This window comes from Erpetoichthys calabaricus, chromosome 2, assembly GCF_900747795.2.
Source record: "Erpetoichthys calabaricus chromosome 2, fErpCal1.3, whole genome shotgun sequence".
Taxonomy (NCBI): Eukaryota; Metazoa; Chordata; class Cladistia; order Polypteriformes; family Polypteridae; genus Erpetoichthys; species Erpetoichthys calabaricus.
The window spans coordinates 309,504,819-309,524,666 of NC_041395.2; the positions used below are offsets into that span (position 1 = coordinate 309,504,819).

The following is a 19,848-nucleotide window of genomic DNA, read 5'->3' on the forward strand; positions in this document are numbered from 1 at the left end:
TGGACAAGGAAAGTGGTGGTATGGTGGTGCTTGTTTGGTATTGTGGGAAGTCCTTGAAGTGGGGCAGTGTTCAGTGCTTCATGGGATCACCTCTCCCTTCAGTACCTTGTACAGTGATCCCTCGCTATTTCGCGGCTTCACTCCATCGCGGATTTTATATGTAAGCATATTTAAATATATATCGCGGATTTTTTGCTGGTTCGTGGATTTCTGCGGACAATGGGTCTTTTAATTTCTGGTACATGCTTCCTCAGTTGGTTTGCCCAGTTGATTTCATACAAGGGACGCTATTGGCAGATGGCTGAGAAGCTAGATTGCTTACTTTTCTCTTTCTCTTGCGCTGACTTTCTGTGATCCTGACGTATGGGGATTGAGCAGGGGGGCTGTTCGCACACCTAGACGATACGGACGCTCGTCTAAAAATGCTGAAAGATTATCTTCACGTTGCTATCTTTTGTGCAGCTGCTTCCTGAAACGACATGCTGCACCGGTGCTTCGCATACTTAAAAGCTTGAAGGGCACGTATTGATTTTTGACTGAAAAACAAACTGTCTCTCTCTCTCTCTCTCCCTCTCTCTTCCTCTCTCCCTCTCTCCCCCTGCTCCTGACGGAGGGGGTGTGAGCTGCCGCCTTCAACAGCTTTGTGCCGCGGTGCTTCACATACTTAAAAGCCAAACAGCCCTATTGATTTGTTTGCTAGAGATTGTTTTCTCTATCTATGTGACATTCTGTGCTCCTGACGCACACTCCTTTGAAGAGGAAGATATGTTTGCATTCTTTTAATTGTGAGACAGAACTGTCATCTCTGTCTTGTCATGGAGCACAGTTTAAACTTTTGAAAAAGAGACAAATGTTTGTTTGCAGTGTTTGAATAATGTTCCTGTCTCTCTACAACCTCCTGTGTTTTTGTGCAAATCTGTGACCCAAGCATGACAATATAAAAATAACCATATAAACATATGGTTTCTACTTCGCGGATTTTCTTATTTCGCGGGTGGCTCTGGAACGCAACCCCCACGATGGAGGAGGGATTACTGTACTAATAATATTCATGTGGACCAACCTTCAGGGGAGAACTTTTTGCTCCATCATGTAAAAGTAATAACAAATTGGGAGATTCCACTTCAAGCACTGCTTGCAGGCAAATAGGAATGTAATTGTACTGTGTACACAAGATAATTAATCTGAAATGAACTAGTAACACTATATATCAAAGCAGTACCTTACATTTTCTTAAAGCCAGTGCCATTGTAGTTTTACATGCACATCATATATTGCAAACTTGCACTCAGTGTTATGTGCTTTTTTTGCACGCATGATAAGAAAAGGTAAAATTTGTTCTGTAGCCAAGCCCCAATGAAACAAGTAAGAATTTTTTTGTTTTGTTTTTTCTATATCACATGCGAGTCACTTTTTTGTTTAGCAGGTAGCAGAAAAAAATCAACTTAGGATGATGTATTTGAGTGAATAAAATTCATTAGTAACTTCTATTTTACTATTGGTAGACATTTATTCAGATCCATTAAAGCTCTCCATGTTACATGGGTTGAGTAGCTAATTATTAGTAATCCACAAGCACCTCTCCAATCACATCCCAACGATGGAATCAAACATTGTCATGGTTTTGAAGTGATGATGTGAGCTTTAAAGAAATCGTACAGCCCTATTCTGTACTGTGCAAAATAATATAATGAGAATAACTGAACAACAAATAAATATATTTTGAACATGCCTTTTAAGATTCAAAATCTTAGAAATATACTGTAGAAATACTGTATATAGATTACACAATAAAAAAGAAAGGGATGACAATAAAACCAATAAGTATTCAAAAAAGGTATTCTTCTCAGCTCCTCAGGATTCCCATTGAATAAAAACAAGCAAGCCTAGCTAGACTGTTGCATTTCAAAACATCTTTGTTGTCATGAAGCAAAATTATATAAAAGACAAATCAAAGAAAATGTTCATTAACATTGAATTCTGCCTCAGCAGAGTCTACCAAAACAAGTTCTACAATACAGGTTACTAAACAAAGCTGTCAAACTTGTCACACTACTGAAATCAAGTAATTTTGAGAGCATACTTTTCCATTTTCAAAATTCCCTTTCTACATAAATTGATGTTGGTGGAGAATTTTTTTTAAAAGGTTTTCTAATGGAAAAATATCCTTAAGTTTACCAAGCAAAACATCTTCCATTCCGTTTCTTTCTATTTTTGAAGGTACTGTATGTAGCATTTCAAAATACAAGGATCATAAAATAAAAATAATGCTTATTGTTGTAAACATTAAATCACATCACCAATTTATTTTCTGTTGGCAGCACAGAATAATCATCATTCGTTTATTTCCTAATTTTTTGCATCTCTGCATTATATTTAACTTATCATTCATTTATGTGATATGCAGACTAGAACATTCTACAGAAAGTATATTGATAGTGCAATAACCACACAAGTTGGAACTGTTCTTTTCAGTGCGCACGACTTTGCCCTCCCACCTCAGAGACTCACCTGCCCCTTCTCTCACAGGATGAGTTGCTACAATAATAATGCAAAATACTAATTTTAATAAAAGTAGCCAGAGCCATACTACCATCTGATTACACTCTCTATGACTATTATTATTATTATAGCAGGCATTTTCTGCAATACAAACTAAAAATCTTTTATTAGTCACATTTTCTTTTGAGAATGCACTAAATTGACATAATTTTAAACAAAAATCTTTGTATTTTTTTCAGGTAGGCTTGGTGCCACAGTCACTCCTAATCCATTATTGGAGATATTTGTTGTAAAGTGCATGGGGAAAAAATCAATCAATACTAGCATGTAGACTTAATTTTCTGAACAGGAAGAATCCCAACCCACCTTCTATATCTCCGTGGGAACGCAACATTCTTCATTATTTCAAATTTTTAAAAAAATCCCTTTTAAGATCTAAAAATTTTTAAAACGTGGAAAGAATTCATTAGTATAATTTTAGAATAAGCATGCTGTGCTGGACCTGCATTTAACTCTGTTATTTATTGTTCTATTACATTTAAAATAGTTACATGGGATTTCTGTTTGTGTCTTTTTTCATCTTGTCTTGGGTGGGGGTTTAATCTTATTTTGTTCTTTTTTTTTTCTGTGTATTTTCTCTGATTTTGAAGCAGTTTGTTGTATTTGTGATGCTAATATTTGTTTAAAGGAGTAGTATGTTTGACTGGTATGGGTAGTAGTATGATGTTTTAATAATCTTCTTTTCAAAATTAAGACAAAGTATGTAAAAAAAAAAAAATGATTTCACAGATTGAATACCACATCTTGGAAATATAATTTAGTGAGATATTGCTTGCTGATATTATAGCCTAGCTGTTACAAGGCCATGCCTTTTTGCCCGTCAAGAATGTTTGCTTAGCCATTTCAAAACCTCTTTTGAAGACATCCTAGTATTTGTGGTTACCATTCAGTGCATCCGTTTATTTGTTAACTTGAACTACTAGCACACCTGGCTTGGCTAATCACTACTTTACTAATTTGAGGCAGGTGTGTTGCTGGTGAAATTTAAGTAATACGAGGAATGACTGGTGTGTGCGTGTGTGTGTTCGCGTGCATGTTTTTAACTTTTAGTTCTAAAATTCACTGTCGGCAGTAGTCGGTGCCTATCTTCACAGCACATGATATAAGGTGGAAGACAACCTTGAATGATTTGCCACCTATTGGAGGGTACACTGATGCACATGGCCATATTCATTCATACTGTGCCCATTTAGTGTCTCCAGTTAAACTACCATTCACGTTTGTGGGTTGTGGAAGCAATGCTTTTAGAAAACCCTATGCCAACTCCATTCAGGTAATGCTCATGCTGAGCTCTGAACCCAGGGCTTGTTTAAGTCTGGATGTCTGCCTTAAAAGACTATAGAAATGTGTTTATTCTATTTTATTTTTAAATGGATTTTGTCTGTTTTTCTGTCTGGTAAGGACTGCACTCAAAATTGGCAAAGAATGTCTGACTCTAGACCTCCATATCTCTAGCAGTAATTTCAGGAATCTTTTATTTTTTCCCAGTTCTCTGTTTACCTAAACTTGTGTAAGAAAATGGGGATAATGTATACTCTGTTTTTATTCATATTCATCTTTTTATTTCTTATTCCAGTGCTGAAGAAGGTATTGACAATTATAAGGTATGCAAATTGTCTCTTAAGTATGCTTTGTAAAGCAGCTGTTTACATTAACAGTTTTTCAAAAACATTATTGTAAAGGCATTATAAAACGTTTGCTCAGCTTTTTGATTATAAAGCTGATGTGATATTCTGCATATTTAAAATATTTCAGAAATGTGTATAAGTAACCAGCTATTTTAGTAATTCAGTTCACTTTGTTCTGATAAGGGTCTTTTTGCAGTGAACAAAAAGTTGACACACAGATTTACAAATATAAAGTAAATGCAACATAGACATACTTTACATTTAAATGTTTAACTGTGTATAGTGTATATAGAAATCAATTGATAAATAATTTTAAGTTTTAGAGTAATTTTGTTTGTAGATTGTTTATTACAGTTTTAGCAGTAAAATTATATCCTGGCTTCCTGAAATAACGCTTCTTCAAGGACTGTGGTTTTTTTTTTTTTTTTTTTTTTTTGTTTTTTTTTTTTCTCTTCATGTTAAACATAGTATCTGAGTCAGGAATTAAGATCTGTATTAGTATTTGGATTTCAGGTCCATATAATCTGGCTTTTCCATAATTTATCTGAGGATGCTCAGGTTTTTTTTGTTTTTTTTTTTTATTCCCCATATTTAATTTAACTGAGTGTTGTCATCAAGTTGTGTATAAAGCAAATGATTTAAAGTCATTGATAATAAGGTAAGTGAGTTCAAAGAAGATGTCATGGTTAGTTTCATCTTGTGTGTTAGTGTTTGAGAATGAGGGTAAAAGTGATCTATTCAGTCGCTGGTAAAAACATTCATTCTGTGCGTTATATCCTTTATGATTTTTGATCTAATCTGAATCGTCGTAAGATCAAGGGATGACCATGCTATGAAGTGCATTATTAGATCATTTTCTATCTGTCTGTTCTTGTCCCTTGCTTTTTCATATGTTGAGGTCCACCCTGGGTTCCTCCATGCTCTGCATGTTGTGGGGCTGTCCTGGTTGACACGTCTCTGCAGCATTGCATGGATATCAGGGGCAGTGCCTCTGGATTGCCAAACCGGGGTGGTGGTCCCCCTTTTTAAGAATGGTGACCGGAGGATGTGCTCCAACTATAGGGGGATCACACTCCTCAGCGTCCCCAGTAAGGTCTATGCAGGGGTGCTGGAGAAGAGAGTTCGGTTGATAGTCAAATCTCGGATTGAAGAGGAACAATGCGGATTCCGTCCCAGCCGTGGAGCACGGGACCAGCTCTACACCTTGGTCAGGATCCTGGAGGGGGCATGGGAGTTTGCCCAACCAGTCCACATGTGCTTTGTGGATTTGGAGAAGGCATTCGACCGTGTCCCTCGAAGCATCCTGTGGGGTGTGCTCCAAGAGTATTGGAGTACAAAGCTCATTATTACGAGCCATTCAGTCCCTGCACAGGAGGAGCAGGAGCTTTTTCCGCATTGTCGGTAATAAGTCAAACTAATTTCCTTTTGGGGTTGGACTGCACCAGGGCTGCCCTTTGTCACCGATTCTGTTCATAAGTTTTATGAACAGAATTTCTAGGCGCAGCCAAGGAGTGGAGGGGGTCTGGTTCTGTGACCTCAGAATCTCATCTCTATTTGCGGATGACGTGGTTCTGTTGGCTTCAACGGACAGTGACCTCCAGCTCTCACAGGAGCGGTTCACAGCCAAGTGTGAAGCGGTGGGGATGAGGGTCAGCAGCTCTAAATCCGAGGTCATGGTTCTCTGCTGGAAAAGGGTGGAATGCTCTCTCCGGGTTGGGAACACATTACTGCCTCAAGTGGAGGAGTTCAAGTATCTCGGGGTCTTGTTCATGAGTGAGGGAAGAATGGAGCGAGAGGTTGACAGATGGATCGGTGCGGCATCCGCAGTAATGTGGGCTCTGCAATGGTCTGTTGTGGTGAAGAGAGAGCTGAGCCAAAGGACGAGGCTGTCGATTTACCAATCGATCTACATTCCTACCCTCACCTATGGCCATGAGCTTTGGGTAGTGACCGAAAGAGCAAGATCGCGGATACAAGTAGCCAAAATGAGTTTTCTCCGCAGGGTGGCTGGACTTTCCCTTAGAGATCAGTTATCCGGGAGAGACTCAGAGTCGCTGCTCCTCCGCATTGATAGGAGTCAGTTGAGGTGGTTCAGGCATCTGGTCAGGATGCCCCCTGGACACCTCCCTAGGGGGGTGTTCCGGGCATGTCCCACTGGGAGAAGGCCACGGGGCAGACCCAGGACACGCTAGAGGGATTATATCTCCCAGCTGGCCTGGGAACGCCTCGGGGGTCCCCCCAGAGGAGCTGGAGGAGGTGACCGGGGAGAGGGAGGTCTGGGCTCCCCTGCTTAGGCTACTGTCCCTGCGACCTGACTTCGGATAAGCAGTGGACAATGGATGAATGGATGAGAATTTTTAAGTTACCTCTTGTTTCACCTGAAAGAAACCAAGTTGTCTCTGCCTTTTCCAAAACTAATTCATTTGTCTTTTTCTCCATCCATCTGACTCATAATATGTGTTTTAATCCCTTCATCTGAAAAGCCTTGATTCTTTCTTTATGTGACTGTTTAATACTCGATCCTTCACATTTTTACATTGCAACTTGCTAAATCCCTTTTAAGAATGTTGTGATTACCTGGCTTTCCCTCAGTCTGCTTCCGATTTCTTCAGTGCATTCAGCATACACTAAGTTTAGTTTCAACTTGTCCTTCTTTGCAAAAATTGCATTTAGTCTAGACCTGAAGGTTTTTAATTTTTTTTTTATTTACACTTTACTAGGCAGTTTTTTTTTTCTTCTAATGCAAGGTTTACTAATTTGTATTAATTTTTTTGTCCTAAGTACACTTTTTATGATGAATCAGTTAACTTTGCTGAATTCCTCTGTAAAATGTAATTTCATTAATTTAATTCTTTTTCATTTAATTTTAGCCTTTAGAGAAGAGGTTTGTGCGTGTCTCTGGAGATGCAACAATCAGACATGTTGAATTGTTTATTAGGAGGAAAATGGGAATTGGTCCAGCATGCCAGGTAATTTTCATAATTCCAACATGTCTTGGGAGTATCCTTTAGCTTTAACATTGATTAAACATGTGCATTTTTTCTTTACCTAAAACAAAAAAACTGAGTAAGTAACAAATAACAAAATACTGTATATCTGCATATTTTATGAACACACAAACAACTTAACTTTACTTATTGAAGAATTGAATTGAATTTTTAGAAACTGGGGCACAAGTTTTATCAAATAAAGTCAATGGTCCATAGTCATTGTGAAAATGGAACACTCAGAGTTCATCCTGGTCTGAGCAGAAGCCTACAAATAAAAGCAAAATATCGGTCTTGTCTGATTTTATGATCTAATGAAATTAACACCATCTGTACTTGTCAAACATAGCTAACACTCATTACACAACAGAATTATAATACATTCATCCCATGTTGAGTATCAACTGTGACATTTTTCTTATTCTACGCATCATAAATTCTTATTATTTGCAGATTTAGCACAAGTATTTCTTTGAAGTAATCTATTAGCATTTCTTTTCTTTTTTTAATTCTGGTGTTGCATTTAATTTTCTTTAGTCTTTACATCTTAGCTGGCAGCATTTAGAATGTAAAGTTGTATATACAAAAGGATTCGTGAGAATGGAAAGGACATTCTATGTATTTTGTTTTTTAAAATTTAACATTGTTTTGTTTTTATATGGAAGCTAATGCTTAAAAAGGAAAAAAACTAAATACATATACATATGATGAAAATTATTATCTTTTTGAAAACATCAGTTAAAAATAATCATCAACCAGCGCATCTGAAGTGAAGTCACAGATAAGTGGTTTGTCTCATGCACAGTTTTTAATGAACCGAAACACTGAATTGTAAATTGCAGCTAGACGTTCTTTTGAAAAGCAAGACAATTCTCATTGTAACATCTCTGGTAAATAAAGGGAAAATATCTATAGACTTTAATGTATGCTTAAAGTCGTGTCACTTCCTTTTAATAAAATAAATTCTTAAAAGTAAGTAGCAAGCAGGGACCTAAACTAAAAATGGGATTTACATTAGCTATTATATAAACTGAAAAACATTTGTTGTAATTATGAGGCACAGTTTGCTTATTTGCTCTGTAAATCATCTGTCAGCTTGTTGTAACACTGCATAGAAATAAAACTGATATAAAGTATTAAGAAAATATTATTTCACCACTTCCATCTTGCTGTTTAAATCACTAATAAAACGCATTGATGCCCCGTGTTGTTTAAGATATTGTTTGCTTCGCCTCATCAGGTTATAGCAAACTGTTTTTAAAAGAAACTTTCACCTTAAATCTGCTATTTGATGTATTTAATTGTGACATTTTAATTCAGCTGCAGTGCAATATAGTGGCTAATTCCAGCCTATTCAAATGGTGGTGTTGGTTACTGTTATTACTTGTTATGGGTTTCTGCACTGATGGCTTTGATAGCATTGATAGTTCTTTTTTTTTTTTTTTTTAATTTTTTCACATTTTTTTAATTTCATTAGAATCAAACAACAATCCATACAAGCAAGTCAAGTTTAACAAAACTAGTCGAAATGAATCAACCCCCACCCATGAGAAAGAGAGCCAGGCCAGCAGAAAAAAACTTTAACAATAGTAACAATGTGTAAATAATTAAATGCTTATTCTAAAATGTTATTGATTAGATCCTGCCAAGTTTTGAAAAAGTTCTGTACAGATGCTCTAAGTGAGAATTAGATTTTTTCCAATTTTAGATAATATATAACTGACTTAAAAGAGGTGAGTTAGCATTCTTCCAGTTGAGCAAGATAAGTCTACGTGCCAATAGTGAAGTAAAGGCAATTACAGTTTGTTTGTCCTTTAAGCCCATCTGGAAGTACACCAAAAACAGCAGTGGATTAGGAGGGATTGTGACACCAAGCCTGTCTGAAAGGTGTTTAAAGATTTTGGTCCAGAATGATGTTTGTTTGGTGCATTTCCAAAACATATGGCCTAATGAGGCTGGAACTTGATTGCAACATTCACAGGTTGGATCTTGCCCTGGAAACATTTTGGACAATTTTAAATGAGACAGATGTGATCAATATATAATTTTAAGTTGAATAATTGTATGCTTTGTGCATTTGCAGCTCGATTGAATTCTGTGGATTGCTACCTTCCACTCCTTTTCTGAGATGTTGAGTGAGAGATACTTTTCCCACTGTACTTTAGGATCTTTAAAAAGGAGAGACTTCAAAATGTTTTTATATATTACAGAAATGCTGTCCTCGAGACTGATCAATATTTTTTCCGGAATAGAGTTAGGTGAGAGGTGAGGAAAATTAGGCAGGTTTTGTTTAACAAAGTTTCTAATTTGAAGGTAGTGAAAGAAATGTGTTGCTGAAAAGTTAAATTTGGAGTGTAATTGTTCGTAGGATCGAAGATGTTGTCTATGTACTTATCTGTAAGTGTACAAAGCAAGGAATATTAAGAAGTACTGTGGATTTTATTGCTATTGCAGACCAAGTTAGTGCGTGTTCATCTGTTTGTGTCAATGTCCATGATTTTACAGCTTGTGTATTCGCCGTCCAGTAACAAAATTGAAAGTTAGGTAGAGCCATGCCACCTTCTGCCTTAGGTCTTTGTAGGGTCGCCCTTTGGATACGTGGATGATTTGAATTCCAAATAAATTAGGTTATGATTGAACCTAATTTCTTAAAAAATGATTTATTTATGTATATTGGATTTTTTGAAATAGAAAAAGAAGCTTAGGAAGGATATTCTTGACAGCGTTAATTTTTCCAGCTAAAGTTAGATGAAGGGTAGACCATCTATGTAAGTCTTGCTTAATTTTTTTCCATGCGGACAGCAAAATGTTGTTGATAAAGAGCTTTATATTTACTTGTGATGTTTACCCCTAGGTATTTAAATTTGATCTGCGATGATAAAACGGAAGGTGTCCAATCTAATATTGTGTGCTTAAGAATTCACTGGAAAGCGCACACATTTGTTCAAATTAATTCTGAGACCAGAAATCTTTTGAAATTCTGTCAGTGGTGTTAGGACTGCAGGCACAGCATTTTGTGGATTGAAAATATATACATTATCATATCATCTGCATATAGAAATTTTCTGTTCAAGTCCTTCTCTGACAACCCCCTTTATCTCATAAGCATTTCGACAGTGAGCTGCCAGTGGCTCAATGGCGATTGCAAAAAGCAGTGGTGGCAACGGACATCCTTGTCTAGTACCACATTCTAGTTTGAAGTGGTCTGAATTAATGTTGTTAATAAAAAACTGAAGCTTATGGACTGGTATACAGTAGTTTGATCCATGCACAAATGTTTGTGCCAAACCCAAAATTCTCCAATATAGAGAAAAGGTAGTTCCATTCAACCATATCAAATGCATTTTCTGCATCCAACGATAATAGTACCTCTGTGGTTTTAGAATTTCTGCGTGAATATATTACATTAAACAGGCTTTAACGATTGGAAGCTAAGTGTCTGCCTTTAATAAATTCAGTTTGGTCTTGTGATATTACAGAAGGAAACGCTTTCTCGATCCTTCTAGCTAGAACTCTGGTGAGTATCTTAACATCATTAAAGTGAAATTGGTCTGTATGATGTACATTGTAATAAGTCCTTATTTTGCTTAGGAAAGACGGTAATTGAGGCTTAATGAAAAGTTTGAGGTAGAATTTTATTGTCTCTAGCTTCTATAAATGTTGCTAATAAAAGGGGAGCTATCTTAATTTAGATTTTTTTTTAAAAATCTGTCAGGGTAGCCATCAGGGCTTGCTGCTTTCCCACTCTGAAGTGAATTTAAATCATCTAGTAATTCTGATATTGCCAGAGGTTTATACAATTCCTCTGCACTGGGAGTATCTAGTTGTGGTATCTGTAATGCATCCAGAAATGCATTAGGTTGTGTCTTGTCTTCTTTAAACTCCGTATAATATAAGCACTTATAGTAGTCTCTAAATGTGTGCATTATATTTTTATGGTCAATGATTTTGTTTTTGTGTGTTGATAATTGCTTGGATTGTATTGTGAATTTCCTGCTTGTGGATTTGTTAAGCTGAAATCTTACTAGCTTTCTCTCCATGTTCATAGTAATGATGTCTTGATTTAAAAATGAGTTGTTCTGTTTCTTTAGTTGTCGGAGCCAGTCTTTTCCTATGAAGTGCTTCATTTGGACACCTGGAATGTTCTTGATTTATTGTGGTAATTTCACTGATTAGCTCTGATGCCTTCTTGGTTTCCAATTGATTTTTGTGTGTAAGATATGAGATAATCTGTCCTCTTAAAGTCTTTATAGTTTCCCAGAGTATTCCTACAGAAATCTGAGGATGTATTTGTCTCTTTAAAAAAAAATTTAAAAAAATCTATTTGCTTGGATATATATTCTGTACAGTTCTCGTCTGCTAATAAAAGTGGGTTTAGATGCCATCTGTGAGATGAGTATGTGGGGCGTAGTGATTTTAGCTCCATGATCAAAGGGGCATAGTCGAAGGTAACAATAGCGTCGTACTTACAAGATTTAATTGTAGGCAAGAAATTATTTATAAAAAAAAAAATAATCAATTCTTGAGTAGCAGTGATGCACTGGCGAGTAGAAGGTATATGCTCTTGAATTTGGGTTTAGAAATCTCCAGGGGTCTGAGAAGTTGTGATCAGTTACAAACTGTGTAATTGTTTTTGCAGTGTTAGACGTCATCGCCCCGTATTTAAATTGTGTTGTATTTAAAATACAATTTTAAGTCCCCAGCCATTATAATTTTATGAGTGTTCACATTGGGAATGGATACGTAATAAAATACGTTTTGTATGAAGTCCCTATCATCCACATTGGGTGCATCGATATTTATCAAAAACCACTTTACAGTTAAATACGATTACCCATGACAATCACATATCTCCCTTCAGGATCAGATACTACATCTGTCACTACAAATGAGATCGTTCTATGCCTAAGAATTCCCACACCTCTAGTTTTCTTTGTAAAGCTGGAATGGAATATTTGGCCAGTCCACTGATCCTTGCTTAATAAGTGGGTCTCCTGTAATAATGCTATTTTAGCATTATGCCTGTTAGGTGCGAGAATACTTTCGTTCTCTTTAATTCATGATTCAGCCGTTTAACATTCCATCTCACAAAATGAGGATTAAAAGGATACATTAGAAATAGCTTGCTCTGTTTCTCTCCCCCCATCCCCCCTCCCATTTTGCCTCCCCATGTGAGGCTAGACCACACTTCACAAAGTCCTACTCCTCTGACATACCTAGAGACAAAGCACGTCCAAAACAAAACAAGCCCCCCAGCAGCGGTGTATAAGGATTAAAATTGAGATATCTATTGACAATACAGTCCAAATACTATAAGCATAAAATATAATCTTGAACCGTCTTGAAAGAGTAAACCCAGAGAATGATGTTAAACAGTAGCCCTGGATAAGTATAGTAAGCCCTCATACAGTTAACCAAGAGTATGATGTTAAACAGCCTCCATTAAAAAAAAAAAAAAAAAAAAAAAGATATAATTGTAATTAAAACATAAAACCTAAGGAAAAAGTGTCAGAGAAGTAAATAGGATGTATAATTATGGTACCAGTATCATTGCAAGCAGATCAACCAGCTGATTAGATCTTCTTTGCCATGCCAGGAGAGAATGCGACCCACAATCGTATTTCAAAAAAGTGTCGGGATCAGTTTTTTTTAGCTATTTTTCTGCTTCCTCCATAGAAGTAAAAATGTAGAGCTTGCCTTGAATGTCCACTTTCAGTTTGGCAGGATACAAGAGGCTGTATCTGATTTTGGCTTTCCATAAGCGCTGTTTAATGTTGTAAAATGTGACACGTTTAGGAGCTGTTGAGGGTTAGAAATCAGGAAAAATATGAATGTGGTTATTTTCAAATATAATCTCATGTTTCTGTCTGAGGAGTAACATTATATGTAATTTAAATTGTCATTTTTCAAAACACACGATGAGAGTCCTAGGTTTAGAGGTACAGTAATCCCTCCTCCATCGCGGGGGTTGCGTTCCAGACCCCCCCGCGAAAGGTGAAAATCCGCGAAGTAGAAACCATATGCTTATATGGTTATTTTTATATTGTCATGCTTGGGTCACAGATTTGCACAGAAACACAGGAAGTTGTAGAGAGACAGGAGCTTTATTCAAACACTGCAAACAAACATTTGTCTCTTTTTCAAAAGTTTAAACTGTGCTCCATGACAAGACAGAGATGACAGTTCCGTCTCACAATTAAAAGAATGCAAACATATCTTCCTCTTCAAAGGAGTGCGTGTCAGAGAGAGAGAGAGGAAAGCAAACAAATCAATACGGCTGTTTGGCTTTTAAGTATGCGAAGCACCGTGGCACAAAGCAGTTGAAGGCGGCAGCTCACACCCCCTCCGTCAGGAGCAGAGAGACAGAGAAAAACAAATAATCAAAAATCAATACGTGCCCTTCGAGCTTTTAAGTATGCGAAGCACCGTGCAGCATGTCGCTTCACGAAGCAGCTGCACAGAAGGGAGCAAAGTGAAGATAATCTTTGAGCATTTTTTGACGAGCGTCCGTATCGTCTAGGTGTGCGAACAGCCCCCCTGCTCAATCCCCCTACGTCAGGATCAGAGAAAGTCAGCACAAGAGAGAGAGAGAAAAGTAAGTTGGGTAGCTTCTCAGCCATCTGCCAATAGCGTCCCTTGTATGAAATCAACTGGGCAAACCAACTGAGGAAGCATGTACCAGAAATTAAAAGACCCATTGTCCGCAGAAACCCGCGAAGCAGCGAAAAATCCGCGATATATGTTTAAATATGCTTACATATAAAATCCGCGATAGAGTGAAGCGCGATATAGCGAGGGATTACTGTAATGGTTCGTGGATTTCTGCGGACAATGGGTCTTTTAATTTCTGGTACATGCTTCCTCAGTTGGTTTGCCCAGTTGATTTCATACAAGGGACGCTATTGGCAGATGGCTGAGAAGCTACCCAGCTTACATTTCTCTTTCTCTTGCGCCGACTTTCTCTGATCCTGACGTAGGGGGATTGAGCAGGGGGGCTGTTCGCATACCTAGACGATACGGACGCTTGTCTAAAAATGCTGAAAGATTATCTTCACGTTGCTATCTTTTGTGCAGCTGCTTCCTGAAACGACATGCTGCACGGTGCTTTGCATACTTAAAAGCTCGAAGGGCACATATTGATTTTTGCTTGCTTGTTTTTCTCTGTCTCTCTCTCTCTCTTTCTGTGCTCTTGACGGAGGGGGTGTGAGCTGCCGCCTTCAACAGCTTTGTGCCGCGGTGCTTCGCATACTTAAAAGCCAAACAGCCCTATTGATTTTCCTCTGCCTTTATGACAGTCTCTGCTCCTGACTCCTTTGAAGAGGAAGATATGTTTGCATTCTTTTAATTGTGAGACGGAACTGTCATCTCTGTCTTGTCATGGAGCACAGTTTAAACTTTTGAAAAAGAGACAAATGTTTGTTTGCAGTGTTTGAATAACGTTCCTGTCTCTCTACAACCTCCTGTGTTTCTGCGCAAATCTGTGACCCAAGCATGACAATATAAAAATAACCATATAAACATATGGTTTCTACTTCGCGGATTTTCTTATTTTGCGGGTGGCTCTGGAACGCAACCCCCGCGATGGAGGAGGGATTACTGTACTGTATTTGATCCCTGTATGCAGTATACCTGCTGCTATCTCAGTGTCTGATTTTAAGTCCTCTCCAGTTATTTTTAGAGAATAGTTCAGCTATGAATTTCACAGGGTTTGGACTTTCATGATTCTCAGGGAGACCTTCGATTCTAATATTATTCCTTCTGCATCCATCTTCCAGTACAGCTAGTCTGTCTCAGAGTGCTTTGCATTCGGAGTTTGCAGCCATTGCTTTTCCGTCAGCGGTAGGTGCCGGTTGTTCAGCTGTTTCAATACGAGTCATGAAGGTTTGCTTAACGTCTTCCAACTGAGCGCCAAGTGCTCTAAGTTTATTCTCAAACCTAGATGCATTTTCCTGCATCTGTTCCTCAATTTTTTGTAGCGTACATTTAAAGGTTGCCTCAAAGCGATTATTTAAACGTTTTTTTTGGTCTTTAATATCCTGAAGTAGCTTCTCATTTGTCTTGTGTATGTCCTTTATTTCTTTCCTTATAGCATTTATTTCTTTCTTTACATCTTTCTTTAAATCATTCTTGAGCTCCTTTATATCTTGAGCGGTGGCCATTGCGGCAATCATTACCTTCAGCTTGGAAACATCATTTAAGTCTTCTCCACACTCTGCTGATGAAATGGCAAGCCCAGTTGAAAATGTTTCCGGCTCGTGAGAAGTTGTTGACAATGCGAAAGGTAAGGCCATTTTCAGTTTCAATGAATTTTCTGGAATCGACTAGCTATCCTGGCCCAATTTGTTTGTACAATCACTCCCACTTTCACTCAGGACTTGAGACAATGTAGCAGTGTCAGGTCCCAGGAAATCTGTGCTTTCGACGATCTATTCCAGATCAGTCTCTGAAAGGTCATACCTGGAGCATGGACTTGATGCCTGTCTAGGCTTAGATGAAGCTATAGCTGTCTTTTCTGTTTCTTTCTGAACCCTTCTACCGGTCATGTTTATATATGCTTGCATATACTGTAATTGAGCCTCCTCGGGCTGAGTAAATGCAGGATACCTCGGAATGATAAAAAAAAAAGAGAAAATAACACCGCTGCTAACAGAGTCCTGCTTCAGACATCCATCTACCGAAACAGACGAGATCAATCTCAGTTCTGTATTATTCTGTTAAATGTAATTTGCAATGTGACTGTATCATGGAAATGCAATGGTGGCGCTGCTGCTTCACAGTAAGAAGATCATGGGTTCACGTCCTGGTTGTTACCTGCGTGAGTAGTGAGAAAAGCACTTTGTAAATGTAAAGACAAGTTGTTATATGACCAAAATATTTATTTTATTTCAAAAAGGAAACAAATGTTATTGCTAACACTAGCACAATTTTGTTTTTATGCACTTTGAGATGTACCTCGGTCAGATATGACCAAAATGTTTTTTGCTTTTTTTTTTTTTTTTTTTTGTTCTAAAATGTAAAAGAAGTATTGCTACTACCTCAGATTCTGTTCAATTATATCTTTTTATTGTTTTTGTGCACTTTTTGACATGCCTTTGTCAGATGTGATCAATTTTAAAACAGAAACAATGAATAAATATTACTTGTTTTTTTAAATACATTTATTTGAGTTGGTTTAAAATTTGTTTTTATCTGCTGCTTATCGGCCTCTGAAAATGTCTGACCCAGCTAAATTTCTTGGTTTGAAAATCTGGCCCAACTGAATTTGTAATTGAACAGCCCTTGGCTAAGGTTTTGGACTATAAATTAGAAGGTTGCTGGCTTACTCACTACAGCTGACAAACTATGCAGTGTAAGAGAAAACACACAAGATTCTCATAAAGGGTGTGGGGCACCTGAAGGCAAACCCTGTGTATTGAAAGGAAAAAGCATGGTATAGCACTATTTTGTGGATTATTTCTGTGTGGTGTTCGAGTCTGTCCCAAGATGGCGTTATCTCCGGCTTTGATGGTTTTTGGGAGGAAGTGGCGGGTATAGTTGTTCGGTACCTGGAAGTGACGTCACAGAGATTGGCCCGTCAATCTTCTTTTCTACATAGGTGAAAGAAGAAGAGATACCATTATAGCATACTGCCCCCAGGTGGCCCGGGTTAATATTGTCATCAACTATGCCTGTAAGCTGTTCCCCAAGCGCATGCATGTGACAGCAGTCTTAAACAAATCACCTAGTTACTTTGTTCAACTTGTACAGAATTTTATCCTGATCTTTAATTTGCCTTGGGGTGGGAAAAAGCATCTTCAAAATTAATACAGTAATAAAAAAATTAGCGATCCTGATTTAGTGTAGTCTAAAGCATTTCTTGTGAACCTATAAACATTTGATTTCCTAAACAACTAAAAGTACTACAAAGGAGCAATCTGAATTCCTTCTAATCTGGTAGAAAGTTAATAAAGCCTTTGTACTTGTCAAGTGTGAGTTTAAAGCAACAAAAAGTATCAATAAAAAGTGACTTAATCCCTAAATTGTGAGGTCGGCAGAACTGTTATGGTCACACTTTAGAGTCATCTACAAATAATTTTGATTAATATTTGTGGATGCATTTGAATTAAATTGGTTGGTTGTGTGTTGGTGGTAAATGATGATTATTGTTGTCTTTGTATTATATTTTTGTGTTGTTAATTATATAAGCTTAACCAAATTAAATTCTATTCAAGAGACATTTTTTTGGCTGGGTTTATTTACATAATGGTATGTGAACTATTTTAATGAACATTTTTATTAATTGTTGCTAACGAGTAAAAACAGATTAATTTCTAAATCAACTTTTTTTTTTTTTTACGACAGTCAATTGATCTTCATTTCCATCCATCCATCCATCCTCTTCCGATTATCCGAGGTCGGGTCGCGGGGGCAGCAGCTTGAGCAGAGATGCCCAGACTTCCCTCTCCCTGGCCACTTCTTCTAGCTCTTCCGGGAGAATCCCGAGGCGTTCCCAGGCCAGCCGGGAGACATAGTCCCTCCAGCGTGTCCTGGGTCTTCCCCGGGGCCTCCTCCCGGTTGGACGTGCCCGGAACACCTCACCAGGGAGGCGTCCAGGAGGCATCTTGATCAGATGCCCGAGCCACCTCATCTGACTCCTCTTGATGCGGAGGAGCAGCGGCTCTACTCTGAGCCCCTCCCGGATGACTGAGCTTCTCACCCTATCTTTAAGGGAGAGCCCAGACACCCTACGGAGGAAACTCATTTCAGCCGCTTGTATTCGCGATCTCGTTCTTTCGGTCACTACCCATAGCTCATGACCATAGGTGAGGGTAGGAACATAGATCGACCGGTAAATTGAGAGCTTTGCCTTGTGGCTCAGCTCCTTTTTCACCACGACAGACCAATGCAGAGCCCGCATCACTGCGGACGCCGCACCGATCCGCCTGTCGATCTCACGCTCCATTCTTCCCTCACTCGTGAACAAGACCCCAAGATACTTGAACTCCTCCACTTGAGGCAGGATCTCGCTCCCAACCCTGAGAGGGCACTCCACCCTTTTCCTGCTGAGGACCATGGTCTCTGATTTGGAGGTGCTGATTCCCATCCCAGCTGCTTCACACTCAGCTGCGAACCGATCCAGAGAGAGCTGAAGATCATGGCCTGATGAAGCAAACAGGACAACATCATCTGCAAAAAGCAGTGACCCAATCCTGAGTCCACCAAACCGGACCCCCTCAACACCCTGGCTGCACCTAGAAATTCTGTCCATAAAAGTTATGAACAGAATCGGTGACAATGGGCAGCCCTGGCGGAGTCCAACTCTCACTGGAAACGGGTTCGACTTACTGCCGGCAATGCGGACCAAGCTCTGACACCGGTTGTACAGGGACCGAACCGAATCTTCATTTAGTACCTTTAATAGCATGCGCTATGTACCATATAAACAGTCTGCTTTTATAGTATTACACTAAGAAACCCTGCACACTTGAAAAATGCAGTAAGGAGAAAAATTATTTCAGTATTGGAAGTGAATGGAATAAACTTCAAAATGATCAAATGATGTACAAGTTGAATCTCCAGAACAAATATGTAACTCAAAAAACATGATAAACAGAATTACACCAAAATTACTAGATCTAAAAAGCAAAAGGCCAAAAAATTGCTATAGTCTTGATTTACCGTGGAGTGCAAAAGTATTCATTCCTCTTGAAAGCCATCATAATTTTCTTATGCTGTAGTAATACATTTCCAAAGTGAAAATACATACTTTTCTGTAGATATTTAGCTGAAATGGAAAGTTATTTTTTGCATAAATATTTAAATCCTCTGTGCTTTGGAATCTCCTGGTTTACACAAATGACAAACTAATCACAAACGATACAAAGGTGACAGTAATGTGACCATAATTAAACATAATTAGGTACTACTTTCGAGTCCTTTATATCTCCCTGGATATATAAAGCGTCCTTTGTAAGGGCCATAGTCTTTGTTGGATAATCAGTGCAAAAATGAGAATTCAGCTGATGTGAGAAACAGTCATTGAAATGTGTAAGGCAGGAAATGTCTACAAAAATTAATATGAAGAGAGTTTGAGATTCTCATTAAGCACTGTTGGATTCATTATCAGCAGGTGGAACGCTCATCACAGCACCTAAACGTTTACTAGAGCAGGCAGTCCCTTCTAGCTAAACATCAGAACAAGATATCGATTGTTGAAAGAAGATACTAAAACCCCAACTGTCACTCTCAGAACTCTGTAATACTTTTTGGCAGAAATTGGAGTGAAGGTACATGGATCTACAATTTCAACAGCTCACCATAAGTCAGGCCTCTATGGGAGGGTAGCAATAAAGAAGCCATTCCTTAAGAATAGCTTTTGCTCCAAGCATGAGAAAAATCCAGTTTACATGTGGGAGATGGTTTTATGGTCAGATGTGAACAAAATTGAACTTTTTGGCCAGACTTCAAAGATGAATTTGTGGCATTAAACTAACACTGCCCATGCCTCAAGAAACACCATACCTACTGTGAAATATGGTGGTGGCAGCATCATGCTATGGGGATTCTTTTCATGTGCTGGGAATGGGAATCTTATCAGAGTTGAAGGAACAGTGGACGGACATAAATACAGTAATCCCTCCTCCATCGCGGGGGTTGCGTTCCAGAGCCACCTGCGAAATAAGAAAATCCGC

General features: G+C 38.3%; 1 protein-coding gene across 2 annotated transcripts in view; it reads left to right on the plus strand.

The window, feature by feature from the left end:
• Window positions 1-19,848, plus strand: part of pcgf6 (polycomb group ring finger 6) — a 97,192-nt gene that overhangs the window by 19,015 nt on the left and 58,329 nt on the right. For both annotated transcript variants that reach the window (XM_051922187.1, XM_051922188.1), the window contains exons 7-8: window positions 4,139-4,166; window positions 7,061-7,159. In XM_051922187.1, the coding sequence (XP_051778147.1) occupies window positions 4,139-4,166; window positions 7,061-7,159 (127 nt within the window). The remainder of the gene's footprint in view (window positions 1-4,138; window positions 4,167-7,060; window positions 7,160-19,848) is intronic.